The sequence below is a fragment of the Trachurus trachurus genome (genome assembly GCF_905171665.1).
Source record: "Trachurus trachurus genome assembly, chromosome: 3".
Taxonomy (NCBI): domain Eukaryota; kingdom Metazoa; phylum Chordata; class Actinopteri; order Carangiformes; family Carangidae; genus Trachurus; species Trachurus trachurus.
The window spans coordinates 17,300,389-17,327,869 of record NC_139893.1 but is presented as its reverse complement, the minus strand read 5'-3'; the positions used below and the strand labels follow the sequence as shown (position 1 = coordinate 17,327,869).

Below are 27,481 nucleotides of genomic sequence, written 5' to 3'. Positions count from 1 at the left end.
GAATCCGCAGGCATCCCCGCAGATCATCTCGGATTCACAGCCAACAAAATGCAGAAGGGGATGAGACTCAATGATGGCCACATCACCTATTTGGCTCTTTTGGCGAAGAAGGACGGGACGAGGCGAGGTTGCCTAAGTAAGAAAAGCTCAGACAACACAAAATGGCATTCAAAGTGGTTCGCTTTGTTGCAGAACATGCTGTTTTATTTCGAAAACGACTCCAGCTCACGCCCCTCCGGACTGTACCTGTTGGAGGGATGTGTTTGTGACAGGGCACCGTCACCGAAGCCATCTCAGTCAGCGAAGGAATGCTTAGAGAAGCAGGTAAGATGCTGATCACACACACGCACACACAAGGCTCCAATAAGTGTGTGACTGACTGACACTGTCAAGGTAATCGTCTGTCAGAGCGAACGCCTCTTGTGTTTTTCTTGAAACTTGCTTTTTTCCCCTATCTATTATCAATCTGACTCTGTTAAAGCATCAACAACAACAACATGAACACGCACCTATTGTTCAAATGCTGCAACAAATATACAAACAACACAGCTGCTGTTCAAACCTTCAGCATCTATTTATCACGCAAACAATTTCCCAGAGATGCTTATGGATTATAGTTCACTTGACGCCCGGTGTTACGTAATGTCGTCATCCTAAACGATTGATTGTCTCAGATTCTGCACTAAAATAGCCTCCCAGCCTGCCTCTGAGGTGAAAAAAAAAAAATCCCCCCCCCCCCCCCCCCCCCCCCCAAAAAAAAAAAAACACGCGCAGTGGTTTAAAGTTTACGCAACTGATGCGATTCCTTGTGCAAACTTAGCAAAACACGGAGACTTGTGCTTCGCCTTTCTCCAGGTCTCCTCTCGCCATGAACATCACATTTGTTGCATCACATGCACAGCAGCCTACATCAGACGCTGTATTTTTAGACGCTCAGGGATTGCAGCGCATATGACGGGAGTAAACTTCAGCTGCATCCAAACTTTGCAGGTTGCCATCTTGCGGAGGAGAGCTGCCCCTTCCCTGTCGTTTTGACGTATTGATTTAATTCCCTGTCTTGATATTAATAGCATCCTACCTTGGCAACTGCGTCTCCCCGGTTTATAGCAGCTTGGTATATTTGATAGCTCTCTCATTATCACGGGGTTGTTAACGACAGCCATGAATGAAAAACAAAACAAAACAAAAAAAACCTAAATGATGTCTCAGGCATGCTCTTGTGTTTCCACTACATTCCCCTTATTCGTTTGAAATCCTCAGGAGTTTAGTGCCATGGATTAACGTGTGAGGAGCTAAACAATCCTCACTGTTCCTCCTTTCTTTTTTCCCCCAATGCAATTCAGTCAGAAAAGAGAGTCAGAAATAATCTGAGCAGAGGAATGGTTGCCCCTAGTGAAAGCGTTGGAGAGGTTAGGAGGGCTGCCGCTGGGAGGAATAAACCTTGTGGAATAGAGGCATTTAAGAGCCAGAGAAGTGGTCAAGCTGCTGTGAGCTATGACTGCAGCCACCTTCTCAAATCTGCTCTGCCAGCTGCAGTCTCTTCTGCTTTCTCCCCTGCAGCAGGGACGCTCAAGAACTAGAGTCAAAAGTCCAAGCGATGGGTCTTTTTTTTTTTTTACCTGTTATATTTAGGTCTTCCCCCGACTAATGCGGTTAAATATGGAAGTAGCACCGGTGTTTTCATTTCTCACAATCTGTTACCTTTTACAGCGTGTGAAGTTTTTGCTAAAACCTGCTTTGCAGACATGTTGCACTTTAAGAGTCACACATGTCTCATTTGTCAAGGTAGAACGCACCAACTTTGTGTCATGAAGTTGACATATAAGAGAGGTCCCTGACTTTCAGGATTGGGATTTTGATCCCCAAACCACCAGAAAGGGCCTGAAGTTGGGGGAGTAAGGAAAAACAAAACAAAAACAATGCAAGTGCTGTTTATTCAGGGCTTGGGGGTGTTTTGAGCAGGTTTCTGTCCAAAAAACTGTCTCCAGGTCAGCTCACAAATAGTAAGGATAATTCAAATGTGGTTTTGTTTCCCATATGTAAAAGAGGCAGAGAAGATCACAGTCTCCTATACTAATTAATTGTGTACTTTGGCAACAGTTTCTTTCTTACTTTAGGTTGTCTGGTTAGAGGGTAAGAAACATAACTCTGATTTGTAATATTTGTTGTTTGAACTGTCAATTGACACTAAAGGATAGATGCAGTGTGAATGTTCTGCAGTGGCTCCTACTGTTACACCGTGTGCCTGCTCCCATCAGCTGTACCTGGTGCTGCTGTCTGTGGTGCTGAACTCTGCTGTCACGTCACGTTCCTCAAACGCTTGCCCTCTGCTCTCTGTTCGCTGAGCTGTCAGGATTAGTGTCCGTGTCACCAAGAGGGCGCTATACAGAGAGCTCAGACAATTCAAAACAAATAAATACATGCATGTAAAATACACACACATTTATTTTAAGTCCCCTTCATTCCAGTTATAAAATGTAGGTTTTGAGGATAAAAATGAACAGTACAGGTTTTTCCTTCAAATGTGTTTCTCTGACAATTGATGAAATGAACTTTAATGTCCACCATGTAGAAAAGGGGGCATTTTCCTTCTTTAACCAAGTTGCCTAACAAACATATCTTAACTGAAGGCAGCTGCTCACATTCATCACATTCTTTTAGAAAGCCCTGACAAGAACCTACTTTGTCATTTATGTATGAGGGGTTGTTGGCCACTTCCACGGTGCACAGCTATTCAACTCTGTCCCCTGCCAAGCTTGTTTTCTTAAAACCATGTCGCACAAGAGGCCAAGAGGCCTGCACTATTCTGGGGATGAAATTTGGACTGAGTTACATCTATGATGACAGATGCTCATGCAGGCTGCTCCTGTGAATTTATTTCAACAGTGAATTAAATGAATTTGAAAGCCTTCAATTAACATTACACAGTCCTCTGTTCAGCATGTGTCCCTTTATATAATATGATCTGTGTCAGGAATAAATTCCCTCAGTTTTCTGTTATTTCTGTGTGGGTGTGTGCTTTTTGCTCAAATACAAGTTCTTCATGTGTGAGAAGTAGTGTGCAGTGCAGTCAATCACGACATGTGCGTGACCGTGTGCCTGTCTGGGTGCGTGCGTCCACATCTGTCTGTGTGCGTCCATATCTGTACATCTTGTGCGCCCGTGTGCATGCGTCTCGAAAGTCTATATTTGCTTCACTGTGTCCTCCTGCATACGCCAGCATTGCTCTATAAGACTGAGCAGCTCCACAGAAAAGGTGAGCTGAGGACAGAAGGAGTAATCAATGCTTCAGGTGTCTGAGGGCATACTGATTTCCTTTTCACTTTCCCCACTCTGGAAAAAACAAAGAATGACACCCTAAGTCGATGAGCGGACTGCAGAGGTCGTATGAGGCGAGGATCCTGTATTTCTGACATTAGAAGTGTTAAATATGCAGATTGCAGCAGATTCCTGATTTCTGTTCTGCGTGTTGTGTGCAATGTGTGTGTGTGTGTGTGTGTGTGTGTGCCTGTACTGTAGGTCTATGTGTGTCAGACCTGTGAGAGGAACGGCCGGGCGAGCACTGGATCTTATCTGTGTGTGACAGGGAGAGGGACAATGCAACAAATAGATGCCAAGCCAACTGCCACCTTGCAGGGTGACAACGCTTTTTATAGCCCTCACTCCTCAAATAGGCAACAGATCTTTCTCCCCCTCTCTCTCTCTCTCTCTCTCTCTCTCCGTCTGTCTCTCCGTTCTCATTGTATTCTTTAGAGTGTTCTACTTTTTAAATGTTCTTATTCCCCATTTAGAAGGCGAGCTACGTTTAAGCCCCCAGTTACTATGGCAACCCCTATTTGCATCTGAAAAAGTGCATTTGAAGGGGCCAACAAAATGTGTAACAACATGCCGGCATTATGCTTCACTTAGCAAATACAGCAAATATGGGAATATGAGAAATGTGTGCGGTCTTGGCTCATACACAATGATTATGAGGCTCACACAGAAATAAAAACACAGAATGACATTATACTGATTTTCTTTGGCCAATTAGACCGTCTGAAATACACCATGAGGTCAAAGTTATGAATCTCATCAAATCAGTAAAAACATTAAAGGGATAGTTCAACATTTTGGCAAATTAGCCCATTGCCATAATCCCTATAGTCATAGCAGTAGGTTTGTTACCTTTATTTGTCAGTGCAAGCTATTTTTTAGATCGGCGGAGCAGAGCCGCGAGCTGCTCAGAGCTACGCTACGGAGGCTAATGGGATTTCTTGGTTTCCCTCATCAAACTCATCAAATACACAATCCAACAACTCCAAAACGCTCTGGTGGACAAGTTGTGACCTGCACATTCACCACACTATGAGATAATAATGGAACGTTACAAGATGGAGTTGTTTTTGAGGCAAATGCAGAGACTGCTTGCTGAAAAACTTCCCCTGAAGGCAACGCGCATCAGCGGTTTTGCATGAATTTACCTCTAAAACAACTCAGTCTCGTAACGTTCTGTTATTATCTCATGTCCACAAGAGCGTTTTGGAAACCAAGAAATCCCATTAGCCTCCGTAGCGTAGCTCTGAGCAGCTCACGGCTCAGCTTGGCCGTTCTGAAAATAGCTTGCACCGACAAATAAAGGTAACAAACCTACTGCTACTATAGGGATTATGGCAATGGGCCAATTTGCCAAAATGTTGAACTTTAAGTATGAAGGTGATGACTGTGCAGAAGGTTGTGTGAGTTATTAAAGAGTGCTCAACGCGTCCAGGACATTCAATTCATTCAACATTTGTTGTCCTTTTGAAACTAGCTAAGAAAAAAACAATTCAAAAGTAATAAATAAATAAAAGTCTACCATAAAAAAAAAAAACAAATCAGTTAGATTTTGGAGATACATTTTCTGTGAAGTTTGGTAATTGTTTGAGAGTCACCTTTTATCAGCCATGGCTGTATAGATTCGTTTAATCTTTTCACTTTTCCTCAGTTCCATCAGTAGTTTTTGATCAGAGGTTTTAAACAAGGATTTACTACAGGCCACATTGTCTCACTTACCAACAGCTAATGTCTCTGGCAAAAAATGTAGTGACGTGGAGCTAAATATAGCTGCCTAAAAGGCTTGACACACCAGCTCACAGGAAGCGCGAGATGAGAGGCACATTATTGACAAAGGCCCGTTCTGCTGCTCATCAGGAAATATGGAACATTACTCCCCTTCACAAATGATTTGCTCTTGGCATTTGGGAGGGATTAAAAAATCCAATATATTGGATTTGTGGGGGTCTATTTACAATGCATCAGTGTTATATAATTTGATGTGTTTCTACCACAAACAATCTGTCTGTCCTATTATTACGATGACCACCACTTTGTTGATTTGAGGATTTGATCTGATAAGCCTATTAGAAAACAATTCCACATGCATTTGTTGTAATTGCCATAACCAAGCCTTTAAAACTGTAGGGTCACTGGAGATAACTGGAGAGTGAGTAAAAAGGGGTGAGGTCCCCCAGGTGTGGTGGTGTTGCAAAACGCAGTAAAATCACTGGGACAAAGCAAAGCAAAAAAAAAGCATGGTGTCAGTCGAGAGGCTTCCACCAGCGTCTGTCAGGTGACAGACAGGAATGCACGGTGCCTTATAATGAATCTCTCAAGAGTTTTCCATCAGGATCTCTCTATATCATTCATTCACACTCATGGGCACTCGTGTGTGTGTGTGTGTGTGTGTGTGTGTGTGTGTGTGTGTGTGTGTGTGTGTGTGTGTGTGTGTGTACACGGATATGACTTGAGTTTTGACAAAATCAAAAGTTTAAGAAGAAACAGACTGTATCAGAATATATTCATTATCCGCTGAAGAAATGTTTGACTGTCTGACTGTTTTGTTGTTTTCCAGTATTATTTTACTGTCACATTCAATCATGACAACCAGAAGGCTTTGGAGCTGCGCACTGAGGATGTCAAGGACTGTGATGAGTGGGTGGCTGCTATCACACAGGCCAGGTACCTCTCACACACGACCTCTGACCTAGATTCAGCTGAGCATGGCTTTGTTAAGAATTGTGTGTGTGTGTGTGTGTGTGTTGTGCAGACTGATATTTTAATAGTAAATACACAGCATAACTTGAATCCTAAGTTAAAACACTAAACCGCTCTGTGTGGCTGTAATTAAGCAACACGGTTCTGTGAGCAAAGTGCTAACAGGCCAACATAGTCACAATGGAAATGTTCATGTGTTGATGTTCAGATAATTTGACTACTCTCTTAGTTGATATAACAATAAACAAACAAACAACACGACAGCTAAAATAACACTAAACAATAAAAATCATAGAGATCTACTCCAGATTGGTCAGACAAGACTCTTCTGCATGCACTGTTTTAACTTGTCTAAAACTAAAACCATTGAATTAAATCTAATATTCCATATTCATGTATTTGATTTAACCCCCACCCAGAGGATTATTTTATTTACATTAAATTATCTCCTCTTACATGGACTGGTACATTAAAAATTAATACATTACAATACAATACAATAAAACTTTATTGTCCACCATCGTGGAAAATTGCCTTCGGCTCACCGTAAGAGAAATACATATTTCATTAAAAACACAGTTAAATACTTAAAAATAAGGAAACAGAACACAATTAAACATTAACCCTTGGATGCATGAGCTACCAATACCTACACTCTTCCATGAGTGGGGTCAAAAATGACCCCAATTAGAATCAATGCGTTTTTGCAATAAATGTCTTTAATTTTGGTTAAAGATGATGATTTTCATTATATTTTGGTCAACAAAAGAGTGATTCCATTTTTGAGATGTTCATTTATCACTTTTTATTCACATTTGATTACAAAACAATCAATCAGGTACCAAAAATGTCAAAATCCATTGTTTGTGTGTCCGTCTGTCTGTTTGACTATGGAGGATAAACAGAGAACATTCAGTAAGTCCGGGGACCATAACACTGTCCACACATATGTAAACACACAAACATCTTATCTCTTCTCTCTGTGTGCAACAGGATCATTTGTTGGGCAAGGTCCTCAGGAATCCTAGCTGGCCTCCTATAGCAGCCATGATACTTTAGATGAGAAAACATAAAAAGGACAATGTTTGAATGGCACACAAAACTACTGTATAAATTAATACATAGCTATGTAAGTAAATGTCTGTGCATTTATATAATATAATATGTAATATGTAAAATATAATATGTAATATGCATGTAAATACACAGGCATGCATGCGCACACGCACATGCACACACCATATCACATCAATAATCAATAATCGTATAATGGGTTAGCTTTTATTACAGGGAAGTTATAGATATATTACGAGTCTCAATCTCTACACAACAAATGCAGTAATGTTAGCTACCTTACTATACTAGCTAACATCAAAGTACTAACATTACTTTGCAGTTAAGCTAAACAGTGCCTACTTTGTAACAACAACTACTTTGTAAGAAGTACAAAGTAGGCTAATTTGATGACAATAATACTAACGTTATACTATCACAGAAAAGTCATGGATGTGGAAAATAAGTTCATAAATGAAGATGATACTTACATGTATGTTGCTGTGTAAAAATGACCTCCTGGGTGGTGAGACTGCTGACATTAGATGTGTAAGTGGGACAGTAACAGTATACTGACAGTCAGTGTTGATAAGAATCAAAGGTTCCTTGGAAATTCCATAGGAAATGCTTGGGGTCATTTTTGACCCCACTTATGGAAGAGTGGGGTAGTGATACAAAAACTGCAATTTCTTAAAATTAATGAAATATTTTTTTAAAATACAAATGGCCTCATGTCACAAACATGTTTTATGAGGAATACCTGGAATATGAAATTATAATTACTTTTAATTTCAAAGATTTTGAAGAATAACAAGCAATGGGGTCATTTTTGACCCCACTTATGCATCTAAGGGTTAAATAAATAAATAGATAGAAAAAAACTGTCTTATGTTTTTTAAAGGTAGAGTCTGTAGGATTTTCCTTAAAAACAAAATAAGGACTTATACAAAATAAATCCTGCTTAATCATCACCTATGGGCTTCTACTCATGTGTGGTGGTGACTGTGTCTGCAGAGCCCGCTGTGTGGGCCCGGGTGGCGGCCAGCACCCACTAGCTGGCTCTCTTCACTAGTTTTGATTCAGACATGGACTAAATGAACTTCAACCTTTGTGCTCTACTGTAAAATTATCACTGTTGTGATTTTCCCACCAATACCAGAATCTCACTAGACGCAGGTTGTAAAGATCAAAGAACGACTAGATCCCATGGGAGTCAAACTTGTGTTAGTACTACTAACTCTTATTATTCCCTCCCCTGGATTATTATGTGGATAATTACTGGTCAGAGAACTATAATGTAAATAAATAAAATAAGAAATGCATTATTTTTTAATTTCATACATAGAGCTCAGAGATGTATAATGAACAGAAAACTCCCTTAAGGTCCAGACGCAAGTGTGTCATAAAAGACGAGCAGTACAATCATTCAAAATGTCAGCAGTGTGAATTTGTATGGTGAAAGGTCAATTGATTGGACTCATTGAAGATTACATTGATTAGTACACAGTCAAGGCAGCAGGACTAAGCTGGCCTGTAAGCATGTGATACACAGCAGAGCAGTGTTTGCTGATCATCATTTTGCTGTTTTTTTTTTGTAGGTTTCTTATTCAAATGTTTTGATTTTTTATTATTTTCTTTTTCTATCTCAGCACAATTCTAGCTGTCCAGAAAACTGTAAGGCCTGATTTACGCCAGTTTGAAGAAACTGCCAATGAGGATTTTAAGCCTCACTTAGCATACACATAAAGTGGCTAATGTAGAGAATTATTTCTCATGCAGAAGCAGCCTGTACACATAGTTTTCTAAGCTTAAGATTATCCAGAGAACTGATATAATAAGTGTCTGTGCTGTGTGGAAGGTCTGTGGTGCAAACATATGCTGATCAGAGGTCTGCTTTTGCTTTGATAAGTCTATGGAGAGTCCATGAAACGTGCGTTAATGAGGTCCTTGCAATGCCCGTGTGTGCGTCTGTATAGTTACAGGAACCTGGCGACAGAGCATGAGACCCTCATGCAGAAGTATCTCCATCTACTCCAAATTGTGGAGACGGAGAAAACGGTTGCCAAGCAACTTCGACAACAGATTGAGGATGGGGAAATCGAGATAGAGCGACTAAAATCAGAGGTAACTTGCTTTGTAATTTCATGCTAGTAACACCTGTGTGTGTGTGTGTGTGTGATATGCAGTGGTGACAGAAAGAGAGATAAAGTGAAAGTAGTCAGGCAATGGGGCTCAACACAGAAGAGGGACACAGGACAATGGTCAGAGCCACAATGCTGTGAGGTCATGGAGCTTGCAGCACCCCTGTGACGTCTTTGATAGAAATGCTGCAATCCTGTTCAGTGCTTTGTATCCTAATTATTCAGTCCAACCTAGATCAAATGCGCCTCTCTTTAATGTGCTAATGGCTGCAATAGCTCCAATTGAAATGAATGTTTTCAATATGCATGAATCAGCTTCCATTGTACCTGATACCATAGTCTGTACCAGAAAATAATAATCTACTGTCTAACCCTCTATGCTAAAACATGGTGTAGAAATGGATTTTGGTTGGTTTTGTTTAATTTCAGTCCTTTATTAAAGCTGCTTTTTTCTTCTTTCACTCACTGCCCACTGTCCAAATACATGTGTCACTCTTAATGAAACAGCTTTGAATAAAACAAAAATAGGAAACATTATGATGTTGTTCATTCGTGTAGTTCATTCATGTATAATTTCTTTTACCAGCTAATGGATGGTAACAAAGATGCACAAAAAGTATTTCAAAAATACAGAATAAAACATGGGGTGGCACAGTGATACGGTGGTTAGCAGCATCGTTGCCTCACAGGTCTGGGTTTGATCCTTGAGCCTGAGGCCTTTCTGTGAGGAGTTTGTATATTTTCCCCATTATAGGTTCTCTGTGGGTGTTGTTTGTCTATGTCAGTGATACACTGGTGACCTGTCCAGGGTGTGCTCCGCCCTAGCCTTATGTCATCTGGGATTGCCTCCAGCCCCACCCGTGACCCTGCACAGAGAAGTGCTACAGCCAATGGATGAATGAATGGACAAATTAAACACTGAAAATAATAACAATAATGATAATAACACGGCAAAGTGAGGATATAAGACTTGACCATATTCATGAATAGGATTTATTATAAGGTTCTCGTCATCCACTGAGTGAATGCATCACTGGTTTGTGTTGAATTTCAGATTGCTGCACTGCTCAAGGACAATGAGAAGATCCAGTCAAATCCAGAGGTGCCGCCAAGTGATGATGACACAGAGATCAAGAAGATCAAAAAGGTGACATTTGACTACTTTGGTGCTGTGTTGTTTGAAAAGAGAAACCTAAATGCATTTGACTTTAGAAAGTCAAGTCGAATAGCTTTTTAGAACAGTTTGAAAAGTTTCCAGCACAGGTAGGTATTGTTTCTGAGAGAGGTTTCAAGACCGTTCATCCCTGGGCAATTGATTATATTATGGTTGCTTACATTGTATGCTTGTCTACTAAACCCTTTCAAAACAGGTTCAGAGCTTCTTGCGAGGTTGGATTTGTCGCAGGAAGTGGAAGACTATCATCCAGGACTATATTCGCTCACCGCACGCCGAGAGCATGAGGAAGAGGAACCAGGTGGTGTTCAGCATGCTGGAGGCTGAGGCCGAATACGTCCAGCAGCTCCACATCCTGGTCAACAACTTCCTGCGGCCGCTCCGCATGGCCGCCAGCTCCAAGAAACCACCCATCACCCACGATGACGTCAGCAGCATCTTTCTTAACAGGTGGCTGGTGGTGAGACTGGTTGTGATAGTGGTGTAACAGTCACAGTGGAAGCTGCCCAGAGTGATGAACATTAGGCCCTGACTGCCCTTTCTCTTGTTTTACTAGTGAGACCATCATGTTCCTCCACCAAATCTTCTACCAGGGTCTGAAGGCCAGGATAGCCAGCTGGCCGACGCTGGTTCTGGGTAAGAGACACAGGAATGACCTCTCAGCCACCTATTGATTTCCTTGTTGTTGTGGGAAATTTATGTTGTACATATGAGACATACAGTATGTCAACAACCCTGTACTGTGTATATTGGCACTCACGGGACATAAAATTACATTTGAGAAACAATGTCCTTCTTACTTTCATAATTAATACCTAAAGGACTAATAGCTAAGAACTGTATTCCAGTAATATATAGTCTGTGTCATTGATCAAATTTAATTGGAGCACAGAGCCGTCCTCAATCTGAATGTTTGAAGAGAGTTTTACAAATGTAGAACAACTGACTGTTTCATTGAGAAGAATGGAAAAAATAGGAACAATGTTTGTTTTTATTTTTTCAATTAGCTGTACTTTATTTGTTTAGATGCACACAAAATATACTGTATGTATGAATTAAAGAAAACAAAAATGTATATATTCTGCTTCATTTTACAGCTGACTTGTTCGACATCCTGCTGCCCATGCTGAACATCTACCAGGAGTTTGTGAGGAACCACCAATACAGCCTGCAGATCCTGGCCCACTGCAAGCAGAACCGAGACTTCGACAAGCTGCTGAAACAGTACGAGGCCAAGCCCGACTGTGAGGAGAGGACGCTGGAGACCTTCCTAACTTACCCCATGTTTCAAGTAAGATTCCAGGGAGACAGTGTTGAGTATTATATTAACTTTGAATACTGCCAGTAACATTTATGTCAGTATCATAAAGCAATCCAGAGGCCTTCTTCAATCAGACACAAACAAATAAGTGTAATATTTTTTAAACACTACCCAGTCCAAAATGCAGCTGGTTTGACCCAAACTGGACCTAAAATGGAAATATAAAATGTGGAGTCTAGTCATGGCTCAGGGAACCAGATGTGAAATTTAAACACCAAAGAGCATCTATTCAACAAATTTACAACTTCCAACTTCTCACAGCTATGGTCCTGATATATTGTGACCCTTCTTTATGTCTATGAAGAAGTAATCAGTATATTTGTTTAATGAATGAGTGAGGAAAAGGAAAAATCAGTCTATTGTAAAATGTGTGAAATGAATGTGTCAGAATGAACAACTTCTCTACAGCACAAGCTTTAAGAACAAAGTGTAAAGACAGACATAGTAAATAGATGCATATTTTGATGGAAATATTAAGTTTTATGTCTTTTTTTATTGAAAATATTTTATAGTTTTAAATGGAAATGACTTATTATCTTTCTGTTAAAAGACATGGTTGACATCCTTAAACCGTACACATGCCTCATGGTCAACTAATTACCAGCCCAGGGCCATTACAGTCAAATCCTCTACAGAAGTCTCTAAGGAAGGCTTTAAATTAAGTTTGCAGTGTGTATGTTTTATAACACAAAAACTGATCCAGACCTCTCTCTCTCTCTCTCTCTCTCTCTCTCTCTCTTTCAGATCCCACGTTACATCCTGACGTTGCATGAGTTGCTGGCTCACACACCCCATGAGCATGTGGAGAGAAACAGTTTGGACTACGCCAAGTCAAAACTGGAGGAACTTTCCAGGTAGCTCTTTTGTCAGTTGGTCAAGCAAATGAAAATGTACTGTACACAACTTACATTGTACACTTACATTAACTTTGCATTGTTTTTAATCATATCACTGTGTCTGTCTGAAGAGAAGAGAACTGACACTAAACATGTAGTTTGTTTCTGGTTTACAAACTGATCCACGCTAACAGGATCATTATCATCTGCATTTAAAAACATAATACATCTGGTGCACGTCACAGGTTTTATCAGCTTTATCAGGTTTATAAATCAAATCTCGCCATCAGTCCTCTCAGATCAGGTAAAGTGATCGTGGACCAAAGTCCGGGACAGCTGATGATAACCTGTTAACAAGTGAACAAAGACAAAAGGCTCACGCACATCCAGAGTGTAGCCAGGTGCTGAGTCCAGGTAGGTAAACGGCAAAAAGAAGAAGGGGACTCGCCACACTGTATGCTCCCAAAGTATACAAAAATGTATTAGAGGACTACATAAAAACGAGACAATGACAAAGTTTCGAGCGTTAAGCTCTTCGTCAGGTCAGTTAGGGCAGTTGCTTTCAGGTGTTCTTTAAGTAGATTCACAGGAGGATATGTAAGCACCACCGGCGGGTGACAATTAGTGACGACAAGGTCTTGAGAAATCCACAATAAAAACAAGATCTATAAATATCAATTGGCATGGCAAATATCAACGACACAGGTCAACCATTTTAGACCTATTAACAAGACAACAGATTTAACTGTAAAATACTTCACTCATTTTGTCTTTTTTTTTTTGTCCTTTCAGAATCATGCATGATGAGGTGAGCGAGACAGAGAACATCAGGAAGAACCTGGCTATTGAGCGAATGATTGTTGAGGGTTGTGAAGTGTTGCTGGACACTAGCCAGACATTCGTTAGACAAGGTAAGTTTGTTTCATGCAAACACTGATGGAAATGAATGAGAGAAAATTCTCTGAAGCACAAAACGTAATGTATTGACAGCTGCATTGTTTAAGGATTCACCATCTGAACACACAAAGCCCCAAAGAAAGGTCCTGTAACACACCTCACAAAAGGCAGAGCTGAGAAAATGCATCAAACATCATTAGTGAATGTATTTTACAAATGAATTAAACACAAATGCACAACTTTATTCTACTTTTATGATCCCACCCAACAGGTTTTAGGGGCTGCTGTCGTACTGACAAAAGACAAATTGCAATGAAATATGAATGCTATGGTCAATCACAGTCATCCACACACATCTCTCCTGTAGCCTTTCCTGTTGTGATGCATCATATGTATTCTCATACAGATGTTCAACAGCCTCCTGCATCTCTGCAGACACACGAATAACATGAGAGATCGCTGTTATATAATTTACTGTAAATGCAAACTACAAACAACAGAAATATGAATGTTTACACACACAAACTAAAACTTGAAGGAGATTAACGGTGAGCTCAAAGTCAAAGGCAGTTTGAAGAGGTGAGAAGAAATGGCCTGTGTTTTCTCATGTGTGTTTACATGTGCATGACTTCACAGGATCTCTGATCCAGGTGCCGATGAGTGAGAAAGGGAAGATCACGAGAGGTCGACTGGGCTCTCTGTCTCTGAAGAAGGAGGGCGAGAGACAGTGTTTCCTCTTCTCCAAACATCTCATCATCTGTACCCGAGGCTCCGGAGGAAAACTTCACCTCACCAAGGTACAACAGGACTGTAATTTAAAGGGCCTGCGACAAAAAAGAGGCCAAAAAAATTCCATTAAGGCACCAATTAAACAAAAAAAATGAATTAATAATTTAAACTTTAAAGTGTAACTATGAAACTATACACACACTTCCACCGTCTATAAGCTGGTAACATGCAGTATGTAACCATGCAACGTTTAACCCCTGTCTCAGAACGGAGTGGTCTCTCTCATCGACTGTACACTGATGGAGGAACCAGAGGGGACGGATGATGAATGTAAGTTACACACTGCAGCACAGTATATTCAAATGTTTTATTATATTTATATTCAATATACTGCAGGTGATATCTGTGCAAGTTTATTTGTGCTGTATGAAGTAGATGAAATATCAAATGATGCAGTTTTTCCATCATCATCTCACATAACAAACACTTGCAATGTTCCTGAGGGGCCGGTTTTAAATGTAACACAATCCTGTTCAATACAGAGAGATGTTCAATACTCTACCTTAGCTACATCGTGATCAGAGATTAATAAATAAATCACAACATTTGAAGTGGTAACAGATGTTTATATAAAGAGTGTGTTTCCCACATCACAACTTTATTTTTGAGACAGGCAATTGTGTCATTTATAAAGAAACTGTAACATGTTACCTCATCCACACTCCTAGTTGCATCATTTCTATCTTCCCCCTTTCATCCCCACAGTCACTGCTGTTTATGGGGAGACAGAGAGTGAGCAGTTACAAAAGAGCAGTATGTTAAATATTCAGATAAACAATACATTACATTATTTCCTGACTGAGTGTTGTAGTTCCTGTTCGCTTGTTGGATACAAACCTGACAGTTCTCTACAATAATCCTGCTCACATGAGCTGTGGACTTTGCTTTTGTTCCAATACATTTAACCAACATGTTCACTGTGATAATTATTGACTGGGTGATTGGGGCCAGTTACACATGACTGAGAAAACACATACCTGTTGCTGCCTTTGCATGAATTAAGGTATTTAACCCTCTGAAGCAGAGGGCGTAACAGTATGTTACAGATCCTGGTAAGAATCAGCCATCTTAAGGTCAGCGTGAAAAGCTTTATTGTCATTATTTAATCTTTTATTTTGAAGGATCATGTTGTCTACATTGTTGCTCAGTGCACAGCTCCTTGATGATTTTTCCAGTTTGTACTCCTCATTTTCAGATATTTTGATTAAATGGTAAATGTATAAATCAATACAAAATATGCAACAAACCACAATTCAAAATTATACCTGGCCGTCAAAGAGCTTTGAATTTCACTTCATTGTGAATAGAATATTTGTCTTTTTCTTTTCTTTCCTTCCTTGTATCCTTTCCTGTTCTAATAAATGTGGATGAATTTGTGCTTCGTAGCCAAAGGGGAGCGGAGCGGCCAGGACGCAGAGCACCTGGACTTTAAAGTGATGGTGGAGCCCAAAGACGTCCAGCCTTACACCGTCATCCTGGTGGCTTCATCTCGGCAGGAAAAGTCAGCATGGACAAGTGACATCAGCCAAGTATGTCTCCCTACCTGTGGTCAAATAATTAATACTGAATACAAGATGTTCCAGAAAACTCACACCAGGAGTGTGATATACTGATCTGACTTCAAAATCAGAGCCAAGACAGAGGGGTTGTATTGAAAGCTGCTTTAAAAATGACAAAACTCTGTATTAATTTACAGATATTGTCAATTACCTCAATTGGTTTCTGTAATTTCATATGTAAGATGTTGGATTTTGAGAGGTTAGGGTCAGATCTTAATAATTTAAATGATTAGAACAGGAAATCCCTTTGGTTCGTGGCCTTTATCACACCTGCTTGTTGGGGGTAGAGACTTGAATCATCCACAGGTTTGTGAGCTCACTCGCCCTCCTGTGCTGTTACACTCACACTTTCACTTTCCCTGTCTGTCTGCTTGTTTTATTCCAGTGCATTGACAACATCCGCTGCAACGGTCTGATGATGAACGCCTTTGAGGAAAACAGTAAAGTCTCCGTGCCACAGATGATAAAGTGAGAGTCGGACTCACAGCACAGCAATACACATGCATTATACGTGCACAAACACAGACTGGCATCAGCATTACACCGATAACACGACAAATGCATGAAAAATGCATAAATATTTGTGCGCAAACTCATATGGATACATTTTCAGTTGTGAGGAGCCTTAATGACATGACCCGTTCCCTGTGCTCCCACAGAAAAAGTCCTTTAAGCAAGAGTGAACAACAACTTAGTTCTCACACAGAAGAATACAAGAGCAAAAAAACATTACAAAGACACTACTTGAAATTTTGAGCCACCCAAGTTTAGCAGATCTGACACAACATACACCCACAATCCTTTGGCAGGTCTAAGGGGCACTGAATGGTTGAGAGTGCCCCTTTTAAGGCCACTAGAGGATCTATCACAACTTTGAGTCAGGAATAAAACTTCTCAACTTTCTGAGGCAGATGCAGGGCTAAAACTGCTGCGCTTTGCCATTTTGGTGTATTCCATATGATTATTCTTGTGGTTTAAATGTATCAATCATCAAATTAGTGTTGAATAACAGCATAGACATTTTTTTGTACAGGGGAAACAAACCTCCTCCCGTGTCATTGTTTGTGCACTACCCACTAAGCTACACATGACCAGAAAATAAGCATAAGCACTGGAAGGCAAATCCCTTTAAGTAACATTCCTAACCTCTCTTGTTCTCCGACGCAGGTCAGACACCAGCCTGTACTGTGACGATGTTGACATCCGCTTCAGCAAGATGATGAACTCCTGTAAGGTGCTGCAAATCCGCTATGCCAGCGTGGAACGCTTGTTGGAGAGGCTGACCGACCTGCGCTTCCTCTCCATCGACTTCCTGAACACCTTCCTCCACTCCTACCGCGTCTTCACCAGCGCTGCCGTGGTTCTGGACAAGCTCATCACCATCTACAAGAAGCCCATCAGCGCCATCCCTGCACGGTGAGTGAGGTGGTTTAAGTTGGATGACTGCTCCTATCTGCTCTGGCCCGTGTGCGTGGGTGCAACTTACCACATATTTCATAATATATCTTATTTCCAGATCTGTGGATCCTGGGAAAGTTGATCACTCCAGCTTGTAGGTCATGAAAGAAATGCTTTTAAAGAAGCAGTTCAAAATTTTTTTAGTTGCTTCCTTGCCAAGAATAAGGGTGAGAAGACAGCGGCCGTGTCTGAGGCATCTGTTTGTTAAATGTTAAACAACTGCTCAGCTAGGAAAGATTTAGCCTAGTCAGCATAAAGGCTGGAAGCAGGTAGAGACAGCTAACCTGGCTCTTTTCAAAGGTGCCTCTAAAGCTCACTATAATAAACACATCTCGTTTCTTTACACCTTAGCAAAAGAAAAGTGTTTTCTGGTTTCTTACAGATTGAAGGGAATTGAAGGGAAAGTCTTGTGCAGATAATGACGCCTGGTCATAAAAAGGCTCTGGCACATAAAACAACTCTAAACCACAGCACAGAACTGGAGACTGGACGTCTCAGTTATAAGTCGTAATGCAAGGTCTGAACTGCAGGCCATAGCCATATGTATATTTCTGGACAGTGGTATAAAAGTGGTACTTCACAAAGTGTTGATTATTAATGGTGGTGAGCACTGTCACAAAGACAGGTCATTTTATTTTGAATACCAGTATTTGATACATGTCTTTTCAAACCAGCATGGGACAATGAATATGTCCATATGAAATGTGCTAGAGCCTGTGTTGTTTCAGTTCAGAGAGATTGGGATTAAATGACTTGATGAAGCGTGTGTAACACAGCAGAGCTAAAACCAATGCTACATTAAACCCCTCTGAGCGTCTCTCTGTGAGGGCAGCCCCCTGCAGCTTGTCAACAACCGAAAAAAGGAACAAAGTTTGAGATTTCCACATGTTTTCTCCTGAAGATGCAGCAACAGTGCGGTAATGGTGCAGTGAAAAGGTGGGACTTTCCCCGGTGTTTGAATTTGTCTTGGTGCTCACGTGGACCGTCTGTAAGCACCTCATCATGCTACCATATCTTGTCCAGGTGAGAAGGGAGCAGAGAGGAGGCAGTGAGAGGTCACAGCGACACGTCTTCGGTCCACCATCACAGTTAATTGGGTCCTGCATGCGCCCACCTCTCCCGAGCCCCTCCTCTTCTTTCTCCTTCCTCTCTTTACCCTTTTCCATTCTCTCGCTTTTATTTTTCTTTCCACAAGTCTGACCATCCCTCTCTCTGCTGCGCTGTCACCATGGCAACCCTTCACTCTGCTGCAGGACCCCACCCTCTCCTTCTCTCCTCATCTTCTCCCTCCCTTCCTCCCTCTCCCCCTCCCTCTCTCTCCCTTTCTCCCATCATCTGCAGCGGCTCTACGGTATTAAATATTGATGGTGGTGTTTTGCACCCAGACCCTCCTCTCCTCTCCTCTCCTCTCCTCTCCTCTCCTCTCCTCTCCTCTCCTCTCCTCTCCTCTCCTCTCCTCTCCTCTCCTCTCCTCTCCTCTCCTCTCCTCTCCTCTCCTCTCCTCTCCTCCAAACCCTTGCTCTTCTGGTTTCTCCTGCTTAATTGTCTCCTCTTTACCACTATACATGTGTCCTCTCTTGACTCTCTTGCCAGTTTACTGCTTGTCCTTTGTTTTTCTTATTTTCTTTCCTTACCTGCTCACCATCCCTCTCCTCCTCCCTCACTCTCCCCACGTCTTCCCTCCCCCATCTCCATATTTGCTCCTCTCCTTTACTCTTTTGTAAATTTAGGCAAGGAGACACAACATGGCTGCAGCTAACACCACACGGGGCTGGAGGCTTCCCATTCGCCCACTCCCAGCCAGCAGCCTTCACTGTGGTGGAATTCATATCCACTATGTTGCTCCTCTCTCGCCCCCTCCCTCTTTGTCTCACTGTTTTCGCCCCTGCTTTTTTTTGTTTTTTGCATTGCACCTCTATGTCTTTCTCCCACTTTCCCTCTCTGTCTCTATCTGGCTCCCCTTTTCGCTCTGTTTCTCTCTCTCCCCATGTCTCTGTGGGCCTCCCCTGGGCTGGTTGCTGTTGGCAGCACCCGTGCCTCCCACACTGTCACTTGACATGCTATTTATAGGCCTTCAGAGGGGGTGGCTCTCAGTGCAAGGAGGATGCTGTCTTAAACAATGTAGCTTAAATAAAAGAGGCAAGAGCTCCCGAGGAGCCCTGTGGTTAATGTGTTCCCTCTCTGCTTCTGTGCGCAGACACCAAGTGCACCATGAACCCCCACTTCTCTCCTTTCCACTGTCTCTTATTCCGGCCACTGAAATATTCACCCAAAATAAAAAAAGAGTGTTTCTCTTAGTTGTGAAACTTCCTCTTTTTAACATCCATCCCTCTGTATTTCTCACACTTCCTTTCATTTTCTCCTCTCTTTGATTCTCTCCTTTCCTGCAGTTCTTTGGAGCTTTTCTTTGCCAGCAGCCAGAACAACAAACTCCTCTACGGCGAGCCACCCACGTCTCCGCGTGCCAGCCGCAAGTTCTCCTCCCCTCCTCCTCTCTCCATCACCAAGACATCCTCGCCCAACCGCCGTCGCAAGCTTTCGCTCAACATCCCCATCATCACAGGGGGCAAAGCCCTGGACTTGGCTGCACTCAGCTGTTCTTCCAATGGCTATGCAAGCATGCACTCCACCATGTCGCCCTTCAGTAAGACCACACTCGACATCAACAAGCTCTATGTGTCTAGCACCATGGCCAGCAAAATCCCAGATGAGGGTGAACCCAAAGCCGAAGGCAAGACTGACGAGTCTGTCCTCAACAAGCAAGGTCAGAATCACTGTCCGAAGGATTTTGCTCTGTCTTAATGAGGTTTTCGTGCACTGTGGCAACAGCTGTACAAATCCAGAGTCGTGCTCATAATTTCCACTGTGTGTGTCTTCTGTATCTCATTACACTTGGAACATGGTGAAGTGGTATAAAGTATACTATTCGTTACATAAAGTGACAAGATTTTAGATTGACCTCATGGGTTTTGTAGCTTCCTCACTTGTTGTCCAGACCTTTGGATTTCTTATCTGCCCAGCCTTGCCAGTCGCAGAAACACCAACCAAATGCTTTTTTCTCTGTCCAGATCTGTCAGTGAGAGAGGAGTGTGATGAAGACCCAAGTCAGAGCGATGAGGCCGAAGCTGAAATGTCTCCGCCAAAGTCACCGTCAACACCTAAGAATGTCAAGTCCAAAAACTCTGGTACAGCATGACTCGATCTCTCCACCGCTGTGTATTAACCCAGTGTTGGGTCCTTAAAGCTACTTTATATCCAACAACCTCTTGTGATCTACATTTGATTCCCAACCCACCAGTTAAAAAACAAATTAGCTGGCAAGAATATTAAGTAACTTGGCAAGATTGTTATTGCTGGCAAACCACAGTAGCTCAATGCTTAGTGATAGTGACATACAGTACTTGCCAGTGAAGCATTTTGGCAAATGAACATTTAACAAAAGAAGATCAAATAAGATCAATTCTAATAGATATTGTCAATAACAAAACCGTTGGTAACATGAGACACGTTCAACAGGCCCACTGTTCTTCCTACTGTTGAATTAATACTTCTCAGTGTGACTGAACTTGTCTGAAAACCAAATAACATGAAATGAGCAGTTGAAATGAAATTTAAAAACTGGCTGGATATTTTCTCTGGCTAGAACGATCAAGCTCCAAGTAACAGTTCAAAATTCTGGGAGAGGCAGTTATTTGCTTTCTTAGAGTTATATAAAATCGATATGAAAGTAAGTAGCAGATGGTCAGCTGAATTGCAGCTTCGCTTAGCAAAATGACTGGAAACAGCTAGCCTGCCTCTGTGCGAAGGTAAAAAACCATCCACCTACCAGCACCTCTCAACAACAACACTCATAACAAGTTATGTGTTCTTTGTTTTATCAGGACACTGAGCAGAAACAACGTATCGTGTTTTCATAGGTGGTTATAATATGGACTGCTCCTTGGTCCAGAGCTGCAGTTTCCTCAAGGCTTGTCAGCACATGATGTTGCCAGGAAACTGGGGAAAACCCATGTATCTGCTATTTTGCGAACAGTAGGAGGTGGTAGGTCAATGTTGTTCTTTTTTATTTGTTTGTTTATTTTGAACAGAGCGGGGCTAGCTGTTTCCACTTCCACTTCCACTACACATTATTCCACATTATTTGTGCTATGCCTATCATGACTATTTATTAGCAGGGAACTGTTGGAAATTAAATGTTTAGGTGCAACTCTGGTTTGTATAATACTGTTATATTATATCGTGTCGATATCAAAGTCAACATAATGTGTTTGTACCATATAATCATGCATTAGATCACAAAGAGTTGGACACTACACACACTGCGTCACACTTGTGCATGTGAGAGGTGCGAACAGGTTGAGATTCACAAGAGTTCAATAAATCTAGTTGCAGCAGACTTATAGCAAACTTTTTTTTTCAGAAAACGACAAGTGTAATTATAGCCAAATAAGGTCTTGATAAAAACCACCCACATCCTCCGAGCCCTCCCCATACTGCACAGAGAGGGAGCATCCACCCCGTGGGTAGTCAAGCACAATTCATCCCCAGTGTGTTCTCTTCCCACGGTGCTGGATACAAGGGAAGCCAGTACCTTGTGTGAGTAGGTGGAAGGAAACCTTGTACCTTAGCAACGATGTGCGTGTTCTTCTATACCGCCCCCGGCTGAACGGAGGAAGGCAGGGAGGAGGGGAGGGAGGGAGGGAGGGAGGAGAGGGAGGCAGTGAGGCAGACATAGTGGAGTGTACACCGTCACTGCCACGAGCTGCAGGACACACTGTGCTGGGTTTGTTTTAGCTCTCTGTTGCCCTCTCCTGGTGTGATTCTCCTTCTATCACACAGCTTCTAAACAAAAGGAATCCAATCACCTTAATTGCCCCAGAGGCTCTGACATGAACTGTTAGAAGAAACTATTGCAAATGTAGTGAATGTTTCTCAGATAAGAGTGTTTAACTTCACATCTGCTTGTTTCCCCCTGCCTCATAGAGTTTTCCCTGTTTTCCTTCAACAACGGCATGGTGGTGTCATCTTGCCGGGAGCTGGACAATAACCGGAGTGCCCTCTCTGCTGCCTCAGCATTTGCCATCGCCACGGCTGGCGCCAATGAGGGCACGCCAACCAAGGAGAAGTACCGTCGCATGTCCCTCGCCAGTACAGGTCAGTCACATGAGGGGGTGGTGCCTCAGTTGGCCATTACAAAGGCTCGATGAGGGCTTTCTATTATGTTTTCTATGTTGTTTTGATGTCATGTAATGAAAAGAAATCGCAGTGAAAGTGGCTAAAATGTGTTACAATTCAAAACACGCTGATGATTTAACACAACTCTGAATACATGTAATATCTTGGGAGAAAAAAAGCATTTAGATTGTGACTCTGTGTAGATGAGCTTATCTTTTGGTCTAGATTAGTTGTCTCATGACCACCAGGGGGCGCTCAAAGAAATTACAAAATGTTACATTGACTCTCTCCTTCATTTACATTCACACATCATCACCCTCATAATCCTATTACTTACATCGTCAGGAGGAGTTTAGCACTTTAAATCAAAGTCTACTGCACCCGAGTAAAAGCTAAAGGGGGGGAAGTCTAGGCTTAATGTACATCTGTGTTTCACTGGCTGTGAAGGCTGTTTGATCATCTTTGTATCTGCAAAATAGCAAATCTGCAAAAAAAAGCAAAATAAAATAAAACATGAAATAGGAACCATTTTATTAATTAAACTTTGTTTGTTTCATTCAGTTTGAATGTTGTTTTGTTAAAACTGCTCCCAGGTTTTCCGACAGACCAGAGGAACGGGGACAAAGAGTTTGTTATCAGAAGAGCTGCTACAAACAGAGTCCTGAACGTGCTGCGTCACTGGGTCTCCAAACACTCGCAGGTACAGTTCACCTCTCCGTCTTTCTCATTGTTAGTTTCTTTCTTTTTCCCGAAGAAAAACACTTCTGTAATGACACTGTTGTTGCTGGTTCCTCAGGATTTTGAGCTGAACACAGAGCTGAAGATGCGGGTAATTGGTTTCCTGGAGGAGGTGATGCATGACCCAGAGCTCCTGACACAGGAAAGAAAGGCAGCTGCGAACATTATCAGGTTGGTTTTTTACCGTTATCATCGCTTGAGCGCACATACAGTCATATATGACGCATCTTTTTGTCAGCACCCAGTGGGGAAAAAACAAAGTTTCTACAAGAATACCTCTGATGCCAACAGTTTGTGACAAAAACAGGAACTGGAGATACAGTACATCAATCCAGGTCATGATGGACAAAATCCAGCAGAGAGTAGAAACTTTTCTCCTGCAGTTTCACAATACACCTGAAGTGTTTTTTGTTCCTCTGGGCGAAGACAGAACAGGTTTTTCCGTCGGTGTAACGTGGCAGAACATGAGTGAAAAGTCCAGCATGTTATGCAAACTAACCAACGTGTCAGTATTGTTGTTTAACATTCTAAAACTGTAGAGATGAAGTCAAAAGTGCCTGTAACCTAAACAACAAAGACACACAATTAACACCCAGCATAAAGTTTGGCACTTTTGATAAGGTCAGATCCATTTGTCAATTAAGGTCGTACTAAACTGCCAAATGATGGCATTTGTGTCTTTTTGTATGCAGGACTCTAACTCAGGAGGACCCTGGAGACAACCAGGTCACCCTGGAAGAGATCACACAGATGGTGAGGAGAAAATTACAAAAGCCTTTGTCAGAATAATAAAACTCTTCTTGAAATTACTGGCCTGACCTATAAATGATTAATTCTTTAGCTGTGATAATGCTTTTCACCCTGTGTGTGTGTGTGTGTGTGTGTGTGTGTGTGTGTGTGTGTGTGTGTGTGTGTGTGTGTGTGTGTGTGTGTGTGTGTGTGTGTGTTTGTGTCAGGCCATGGAGGACTGTAAGACTGAACCATTTGAGAGCCACTCTGCCCTGGAGATAGCTGAGCAGCTCACACTGCTGGACCACCTGGTCTTCAAGGTCATCCCCTACGAGTGAGAACACGTGCAAACACACAAAGACGGGCACTTGGTCTATAAAAATCATAGAGGTTGAGTGGGAGGCTGAAGGGAAGTAGACGCAGTGAATGTTGGTGTGTGTGTGGGTTTTTTTTTCATTGTGGATTACTTTTCTTCTATTTTTTTTCTACAGGGAGTTCTTTGGTCAAGGCTGGATGAAGAATGAGAAGAACGAGAGAACACCATACATCATGAAAACAACCAAACATTTCAACGATGTATGTGTATACATGTAGATAGATAGATAGATAGATAGATAGATAGATAGATAGATAGATAGATAGATAGATAGATAGATAGATAGATAGATAGATAGATAGATAGATAGATAGATAGATAGATAGATAGATAGATAGATAGATAGATGTTATTTTCACCATGCATTTTTCTTCTCTTTGTGTCAGATCAGTAACAGGATCGCCACAGAGATCCTGCAGTGGGACGACGTCAACCTGCGCGTGGCCGTGATTGAGAAGTGGGTGGCAGTGGCCGACATCTGCCGCTGCCTACACAACTACAACGCCGTGCTGGAGATCACGTCCTCCCTCAACCGCAGCTCTGTCTTTCGCCTCAAGAAGACATGGCTCAAAGTGTCCAAGCAGGTATCAAGTCGTTTCTGACATCTTCCTCCAGCAGTCAAGTTAAACAAATTATTCAGAGGTGGAGATGTAGCTTTGTTTTTCCTTAGCAGCCTATTGCTTCTTCACTGCTACAGTACAAGAAGTAGAACTTGTCATATAAGCACAACTTACCATTTTTACACTTCTGTATGGATTTAACATCTGAGATTTGGGTGTTCAGAGTCTTTTTCAATCCGACCCCTTACGGACTCACTGACTTAGTTAAGAGGCCCGTTCATGGGAAGTCTGTAAGTGTAAGGAAATTAAAAAGAAAAAATGTCTGCACACTGCTAAATAAAGCTCCCAATTTTGTATTAATCGACAACGTTTCGACCACCTATGGGTCTTCTTCAGGTCATCCCATAGGTGGTCGAAACGTTGTTGTTTCCACCACCAAAAAATTGGGAGCTTTATTTATTTATTTTTTTTACTTTAACTACTTTTTTTGTCCTGCACCTGCCGGATGTGCGTGCACTTTCCTCCTTTGCTGTAAGGAAATTACCCACAGTTCATAGTGTTGTGTTTAAAAAAAAAAGAAGTAAAAAAACAAATGTACACGGAGAGCTCCCAGGTCTCTTTATTGTTAATGGACGGAGAATGGACGGAGTTGCTTGTCACAACTGTGTGTACAGTAGTTTGTGATTATTGATGATGATTTGATCAGATCTGATCCAAGAACAGTTGTTGTGAGTCTGTCCCTCACACACCTTGTGCGTGTTGAAAGTAAACGGTAGATTATCAGTCCCAGACCGGACAGGGTCAACAACATTTTGTTGTCAAGGTAACGTGAAAAGGGGGTCAGTGCTGTTCCATTCATGTTTACAGCATCTGGACCCCCACAGACTCTCACACTCAGTCACTTACAGCTGACGTCAATTAGTCAGCTGTCACTGAAGGTTCAAGGCCTGAGTCTTCAGGGTTGGACTGGAACTGGGCCTTACATTTTCTTACCTATGGACAGAGCTAGGATAGTCGTTTCCCTCTCTTTCCACTCATCATGATAAACTAAGCTAAATGCTAACTGGATTGAGAACAACTTGCTCACAGATCGGCTGTTAATGGGCCTTTTTAATGACATTTACTCTAGACAAAGACTGTGATCGACAAGTTACAGAAGCTGGTGTCATCAGAGGGACGGTTCAAAAACCTGAGAGAGGCACTTAAGAAGTAAGTATCCATCGCTCTTCTCTTTTTCTCTAGGGTGTGTGTTCATGTTGGAATTTAGTATATTCCTTGTTAACCCTTTGTTTTTATTGCTCTTTGTTTGTGCTTTGTACAATTGCTGTCTTCCTCTGACGTGCCTGTTGTTATCAGCTGTGACCCTCCCTGTGTTCCTTACCTTGGGATGTACCTGACGGACCTGGCCTTCATCGAGGAGGGAACACCCAACTACACCGAGGACAACCTGGTCAACTTCTCCAAGATGAGAATGGTATGAACCATCTTTAGGTGCTTGTGCAACCACATTTACATTCTACTGTTTTTCTTGATCCTACTCATTTTGTCAATAATGTTTCATTTAAGCAACTGCATTTAGGTTGTTCTTTTGTTTATTTATTACTGACCAAGGTATATAATGACTATATGTTTTATTCAGTGTAATTTGTCATTTGTCTTCAGATATCTCACATTATCAGAGAGATACGTCAGTTTCAGCAAACAGCTTACAAGATCGATTATACACCAAAGGTGAGATTACTTTTTGTGCTTACTGTTTACTTGCATACATTTTCAGGGACTTAATGAAAATAAACATTTAAATTTCAAATTTAACATTGAAAGTGACCTTGTGCACTTTTTATTTTTATTTTCCAAGGAACCTGAATAATCATTAATAATGATAATTAACAATAATTAGAGAACACAAAGTGAGCATTTCATTTTGTCTCCCATACAACAATGCTACCAGTTTTTTCTATTCTGTCTGTGTGTTTGCATAGTGAAATCAAAATGACTCACATATTTTACTTTCACCTGTCAGTGAGATATAAAGTAAGAAAATGAGCAGCAGTGCTCTATAAACTCTGTCACGCCACTTCATAAAGATCAACTCTCTGGCAAACAGCTTCCTTCCTTTTGTGAACCACATCACAGGCTAAAAGTCACTTTCTATTTCTCATTCGAAGCAAAACTATCACTTCAAACTTTAGAGTAAATAGATTGAAAAATATTCTTGTATAACTTTCTGGCCTTTCTAAGCAACTATTGGCTAAATGTTTTATATTTACATGTTTAGCAGGTGTACATGCTCTCATTGAACACATCAAGTGTGGGAACAAAATAAGGAATCATGCAAATTATGTTGTTTATTGATTCAGGTGGCAAAGTACTTGCTGGACGGCAGTACGGTGCTGGATGAGGAGAGTCTGTATGAGGCGTCTCTGAGAATCGAACCCAAAACTTCATCCTGAAGAGGATCTCTCTCAGTCGGCCCTCATAAGGAGTGTACAGGAACAATATATCATAATGTACATATACTATTATTTGTATTAGACACAGTAGGCTGTGCCCTTCTAGTATGTGCTCCCCAATGGACTCGTTGTGTATAATTGTTATTAGAGACTGAGTAGAAGCCCGCAGAGGTTTTATTTATATAGTCACAGAGTATTTATATGTTA

At 41.5% G+C, this 27,481-nt stretch overlaps 1 protein-coding gene across 1 annotated transcript; it reads left to right on the top strand.

The window, feature by feature from the left end:
• Nucleotides 1-48: 48 nt before the first annotated feature.
• On the top strand, nucleotides 49-27,282 carry LOC311007563 (ras-specific guanine nucleotide-releasing factor 1-like; the record flags this gene model as incomplete). Its single annotated transcript, XM_084000800.1, has 27 exons — nucleotides 49-324; nucleotides 5,873-5,979; nucleotides 9,045-9,192; nucleotides 10,264-10,356; nucleotides 10,580-10,833; nucleotides 10,940-11,019; nucleotides 11,481-11,674; nucleotides 12,449-12,558; nucleotides 13,333-13,451; nucleotides 14,074-14,234; nucleotides 14,433-14,496; nucleotides 15,613-15,755; nucleotides 16,171-16,253; nucleotides 16,953-17,201; nucleotides 19,634-20,007; nucleotides 20,312-20,428; nucleotides 22,227-22,397; nucleotides 23,012-23,118; nucleotides 23,215-23,327; nucleotides 23,849-23,909; nucleotides 24,113-24,219; nucleotides 24,377-24,461; nucleotides 24,648-24,845; nucleotides 25,951-26,030; nucleotides 26,178-26,295; nucleotides 26,484-26,552; nucleotides 27,182-27,282. 27 exons carry the CDS (start codon nucleotides 49-51, stop codon nucleotides 27,272-27,274), a joined length of 3,774 nt encoding a protein of 1,257 aa, XP_083856926.1. The 3' UTR covers nucleotides 27,275-27,282.
• Nucleotides 27,283-27,481: the final 199 nt, after the last annotated feature.